This window comes from Cyprinodon variegatus, unplaced genomic scaffold (assembly GCF_000732505.1).
Source record: "Cyprinodon variegatus isolate N-32 unplaced genomic scaffold, C_variegatus-1.0 Scaffold1406, whole genome shotgun sequence".
Lineage (NCBI taxonomy): Eukaryota > Metazoa > Chordata > Actinopteri > Cyprinodontiformes > Cyprinodontidae > Cyprinodon > Cyprinodon variegatus.
The window spans coordinates 114,790-120,789 of NW_015151859.1; the positions used below are offsets into that span (position 1 = coordinate 114,790).

Sequence of the window (6,000 nt, forward strand, 5' to 3'; positions counted from 1 at the left end):
AAGTCAGCTCTTGAATAACCCTCCATATGCTTTCTGTCTGCATGTCTGTTTACTGATGAAGCAGCTGCTGTGTTAGGACGGGGGGGGGGGGTCCACCCTGAGGTGCAAGTTTCCAGAGTTCGGGCTCGGCCGCATATAAAAACACACTAAGCTCCCAACGATTTGTGTGTTTGCTGTGAAACCATCAGCCTGCTTCCTGGTTCACAGCCTGCTGCCAGGCATGAGTCTGCAAGTTATCCTTTTCCCACTGTTATCCGTGCACTAAAAACGGCTCTCTGCTCCTGCCTGCAGGAGCTCTTAGATTATTTGCTGCTCTTTTTTTCTCCGTCTTAGTTCCTGTTTTTCTTTTCTTGCTTTTATCTCTTTCTAAGATCCAACAATCTCACACCTTTTCTCATATGTGGGCGTTCTAAGTGGGGAAGTGCACAATGGCTTTCTGAAAGCTACAAAAGAAAGCCTCTAATGGACTTTTTTTTCCCATTATGGTGCACCTTTTATCATTGTGTTTTTAACACCAAATGATAATTTCATGCGATAGACTAACATACTGGTGCTCCAATATAAAATGAAAGGAAAAAACAACCAAATTCAGTTTCTAATGTTTCTAATCAGTTTCTAATGTCGAACACCTGGACCCTCTCACAGCCTCCATCCCTCTCCTCTCTCATGCTGACGTCTCAGTGCTGTCTGCTCCCCCCACCCCTCCCCATGTGTCCCTGGTGAATGGAAAAACCTGCCTTGTATTGATCCAACGCAGTTTGACTTGTGCACACAATGTTCTCCACGCAAACTCACTCAGACCATTGTTGCTCTGAAATGTCTCCCCATCTCAGTTACCATGAAGCAGGTGGCCCGCACTGTAGCCAAGGTGGAGCTGTCGGATCACGTGTGCGACGTAGTCTTTGCTCTCTTCGACTGTGACGGTAAGCGGATGACAGCCTCATTACCGTATCCCTCCACTATAGATAATTAGGGACAGCAGATAGACCCCCTTGAGCAGGAAAAGAAAATTACCCAACACACACACACACACACACACACACACACACTCCTTTGTCCTTTTTGCAACTTGTAACAACAGGATTATTTTAATAGGTTTTATGAGATGAACCTGAACTCCTTAATAAACATCCGACCTGTAGGTTCAAGAATGGCTTCAAAAGAACCCATCTGGCTGCATGAAGTAGGATAAAAGCATCACATCATCCATCAATTTAATAGTCATTGAAATCTATTAATGTGCAAATTGTTAGAAAGCCATTTCTCAGGCGTTGTTACTCCAGGGAGCCACAGTTGGAGCACAAATGGAGGAAACATGAAGCAGTGGTTAACTTCCCAGGAGAGGATGGTCGACTATTATTACTACAGAAGAAGCTTTATGACTCATCCAGGAGGTTAAAAAAATAGAATACCTGCAGACCAACTTCCCTCTGTCAAGGTCAAAGCTTTATTAACAGTAAGATAGAGACTGGAGAAAACGGTAAAAAAATAAAAAAAACATTTCTGATCCAAAATAATTCCCAATAACATCTTGATGTGTCCCTAAACTTTTTTGAAAATAATCTGTGGACTGACGAGTTAAAATTGGATCTTTGTGCAGGATGTACATCTCATCATGATCAAAGTAGATAATGTGCTACTGTGATTTTCTACAGCTGCTTTGTTTCTTCAGGTCTTTAACCACTTGCAGTAACTCATGGAGTCATGAAGGCTGCTCTGTAGCAGAAAGTTCATGACCTTAAGCTGAAACCCACTGGGGTTATTGAACGGGGCAATAATCCAAAGCACAGCAGCAGATCCAGCTGTGACTTTAATCCAAAACAAACCAGAAGGAGGATTTTTAACGGCCTTCATTTCAATCTGAAATGATGTGGCAAGACCTTTAACAGACTTTTTATCGTTCGGAAACCCTTTAATTTCTCTATAAACTCCTCTATGGTTATACGAAAGGTATCATAGATGCCTGATGCCAGTTTCTGTCACCAAGGCCGACTTATATTTTGACAACTTTCTGGATTCACTCAGATTCTCTTCCTCTGAGGTTAAATTGTTTGACTGAACAGTTTTGGCAGCCATCTTCGATTTAGACTTATTAGTTTTAGTCCCATTTTAGTCATTACTATATGTGATAGTTTTAGTCCATTTTAGTTGACTAAAACTCAAAAAGGTTTTAATCTAGTTTTAACCACTTTTATGCTGCACTTCATAAAACAGCTAACTTTACAATTCTGATTAACAGCCAGGTTCTTTAACAGACTGACAGCTCTTTCCTAGATAGTACAATTGTTGGAGATGCAACAGTGCCATGCAGTTCATCATTGCTGTTTGGCAGAAAACTTTGATTTATAAAATAAAAAAGAAAAAACTTTTTTTTATGAATTAAGGCCCTACTTTATACAAAAGTCTCTCACGAAAATTGTGAAAATAGCAGATCTAGTTCAACACATGTTGGTTTATATAGCAGACAGACAAGCTATCAAAATGTTCAGTAAAGGAATAGTTTTAGGCATACAAGGTTTCCATCCTAAAGCAAATATTTCCTGATCTACTATGAAATATGGATTAGACTCAGATCAATCAATCTTCTTTACTCCAAAAAAGATCGGGGGCTTCCTCCAAAAATAAACGTTATCCAATTAAATATTGGCTTTGGAAATAATTTAGGGATTCCTTTTGGTAGAAATTAAAGAAGGTTTAGTATCAGCTCTTGTGAGCTGGAAGCAATAAAATTTTGATAGTTAGACAAAAGGATTTTTACACTTGGCAGAGGATGATCAGCCACGTATAGTTTATTAAGTAGCGAGAGCAGAAAGAGCCATACTGCTGAGAGAGAAACATCAGTGTGGAGCACATGCGCAGTCGGAGCTACGCCGCGCACAAAAAAGGCATTTCTGCAAAAGTACAGCTGGAAGAGCAGTTTATCAGAGTTGAGCGCAGTACCACCCTGCAGCTGCTGCCATGGTCCATCTGTGGCAATGCAGAATGTGAACCGCTACACGCCAGGTGGGCTGCATGACCAAACAGGACGCAGCAGCACAGCTGATAATGCTTAGCACATTACAGCACAATGATGCATTTTTAACGTATAATATAACTTATATATAACGTATAATAATTTTATCGTTGAAAATTTCCTCATAAATTTTTAAGTGATGTGAACACAATTCTTTAAAAATCGTTGACAAATAAAATTGAAAAGAATTCCCACTGTATGATACTTCCACCACCATGTTTTACCAAGGCAGTGGTGTTAGTTTTCCTCCATCCAAAGAGAAACATTTTTCCTTTCCCTTCATAAAAATATTCAGCTTTTTAATTGTCTAACTTAAAAGCCTCATAAAATGTTTTGCAGGTTCTGGTTGTAAAATGACAGAGGGGCTGCATATTACTGACAGCACCTCTAGAGGTTAAAAAAAATAGAAGCTCTACCCACTTCCTGTTACTTCCTCTTCCCTCGTTATTTCATCACCTCCCCTCCCTTGTCCATCACCCCTCTCCCCCTCCTCAGGGAACGGAGAGCTTAGCAACAAGGAGTTCATAGCCATCATGAAGCAGCGGCTGATGCGTGGGCTGGAGAAACCCAAAGACATGGGCTTCACCCGCCTGGTGCGTGCCATGTGGAAGTGCGCCCAGGACACCGCCTGGGACTTCGCCACTCTGAAGACGTAATGGACACCCCTTCAGACGTGGAGAGAGATAAAGACGGGGACGCTCCCATTGAGAGAGGATCGACATGAACTCAGTGAAGCTGCAGCTCTGAGGGCCATCATCAGTAATTATTGCATGCTGCTGCCATTAATCCACAGTGACTGAAGCAAACCTGAACAGCTCTCTTCTCTGGTGCCTTTTTAGGCCTGGCATTCTACTTGTATGTTTCACAATACTGCAAAGCTTCTGCTTATTTTTTCTCATATTTTTTTATTTTTTATTTTCAGAGCTGAAAACACTAATATACCGCTTTTTCTTCCTTTGTGAGTTCAGTAATACTTCATTTTTACTGACAGCTTCTCAGTTAAATTTGCATCAAGCAAACTGAGTCCTGCTCCTGTTGTTTTTATATTCCTCACCAGTTTGTCCAATAAAAAAAACAGTGAAATGCTTCTCTGACTCATATGAACCTTTAAAGAAATATCCTATTAAAGATGTTTTAATAAATTCAAAGCCTCATTCTTTTTCTTAGACTGAATTTTAGAGATTAGCTGGATTAATAACCTGCTTAGTCATTAGTTAGATTTAATGAAGAGTTGTATAACATGTTTATGTGAGAGTCTGGGAGTCATAACGAGTCTGGAAAGAAAAGACAAATAAAAGCAATGGATGTTTGCGCAGCAACAGTCAGCAGTTTCTTCTAATTGAAATGGAAAAGGATGGGCAGTCCTCTGCCTCTGCTGCCCATTAAAAGATTGTCCTGCAGCGTCCTCGCTCACACAGACAAAATCGCCGCACCACTGCGCCATCGGCCTGAAGCCTGCAGCCCTGCTCTCCCTCTCTTCTATAACCGGTGGCTGAACTGGTGCTCAGGAGTGATTTCTAGGCAGGAGATTGGGGTCCAGGGCGTCCCATCAGTATTCCTCAGCCGTGTTCTTCCCTGGAGTTTACGTCTGGAATTGCAATCGCATAGAAATCCAAATGTTTTAATTAAAAGAGATTTATCTCTGAAAACAGCCTGCCTTCCTGGTTTGGTAATCTTGAGACTATTTCAGAACCCATCAGTGTAGACTGGAGCTGTGTCCCAGCAACAGACTGATCTCACGGAGCCCAGCTTGTATATGTAAATGGATCACATTCTTATTTTTTAGGAGGTTTAAACAATCATAAAAACTGTTTTTGATATTTGAAGATTAATTTGTACTGGAATATAACCAAGCCTCATCAAGCCACTTTGGGCCTATTAATAAACCATGATGTTACAGCTGCAAACTTTAAGGATTTTTGATCATTTGTATTCAAGTCCAGTTGCTCCAGTGCCCTTAAATAACCAATTACCCTCAGCTGCCACCTAATTGATAGAGTCCACATGTGTAATGTAATCTCCAGCTGTTCTAAGTTTATCCAGCTGTTTTTTTTTTTTTTTTTACAGGAACCTTTATTGACAAAAGTTGTACAAATAAAATTTTTTATAGAAAACAGCAGTAATGTGCTCTGATAAAGAAGCCATAAAGAAAAACGATAAAAACACATTACTCTTTAAAAAAAAATGTTAAAAAATGTGCCTTTTTTTAGGAGTTACTTGGCGAGCTCATGCATGAAAACGGAGAAGTTATGGAATATTTACATTTATTTATGTGAAATTTGTGATAAAGAATCAATAGATTTGCAATAAAGATAATGCAAATATTTCCATCCATGAAAAAAATACAAGATTATACTTCTACAGTCAACTACAATGTTTCTCATTTTACACACTACCTGTTATTTTAAAGGGCTGCAAAGGACTTGAGACTGATATACATGCATATTCATGCCACACTTTTCAGATTTAACTATTTCTATAAGCTCTACAGTACTGCCTTCATATATCAGAGTAAAATCTTTCTAGAATGTGCTGAAGTTTGTTTGTAGTGTGGTATAATAAGGGAACTAAATCATTCCTAAAAAGTAGAGAACTTCAGTAACATTAAGCAGAATGTGGTTCTTACCTTTTCTTGGCTGATCTGGTTCTATGAATACAAAACTTCTTCAATAAAGGTAAGAAAAATGTTCTTTTCTGATCAACTACAACCACTGTCGGAAACAACCAATATCTGACATCTAACACTTAAAATGTTCCGCTCACATGCTTTCTGTGGGCAGTGAGTGACAGAATCTGCCAACATAAATGTGGATTTTTTTCCCCCTCTGTTATGCTGTAAAGCACTAAAGCTGCACTCTAAAAGAACCAACCCAGAGTTTTCATCACAGCAGGCTGTAGAATTTGACGAGCTGATGCTTACATGAAGCTGATGGACACTGCAGACAGAACAGTTTTTTTGTTTTTTTAAAGTGATCTGAAATATGACA

General features: G+C 39.6%; 1 protein-coding gene across 7 annotated transcripts in view; it reads left to right on the plus strand.

Annotated features, from left to right (window-relative positions):
- Positions 1-4,141, plus strand: part of micu1 (mitochondrial calcium uptake 1) — a 49,377-nt gene extending 45,236 nt beyond the window's left edge. For all 7 annotated transcript variants that reach the window (XM_015402890.1, XM_015402892.1, XM_015402889.1 and 4 more), the window contains 2 exons: positions 834-923; positions 3,509-4,141. In XM_015402890.1, coding sequence (XP_015258376.1) covers positions 834-923; positions 3,509-3,669 — 251 coding nt within the window. In that variant the 3' untranslated portion in view covers positions 3,670-4,141. The remainder of the gene's footprint in view (positions 1-833; positions 924-3,508) is intronic.
- The last annotated feature ends 1,859 nt before the right edge of the window (positions 4,142-6,000 follow it).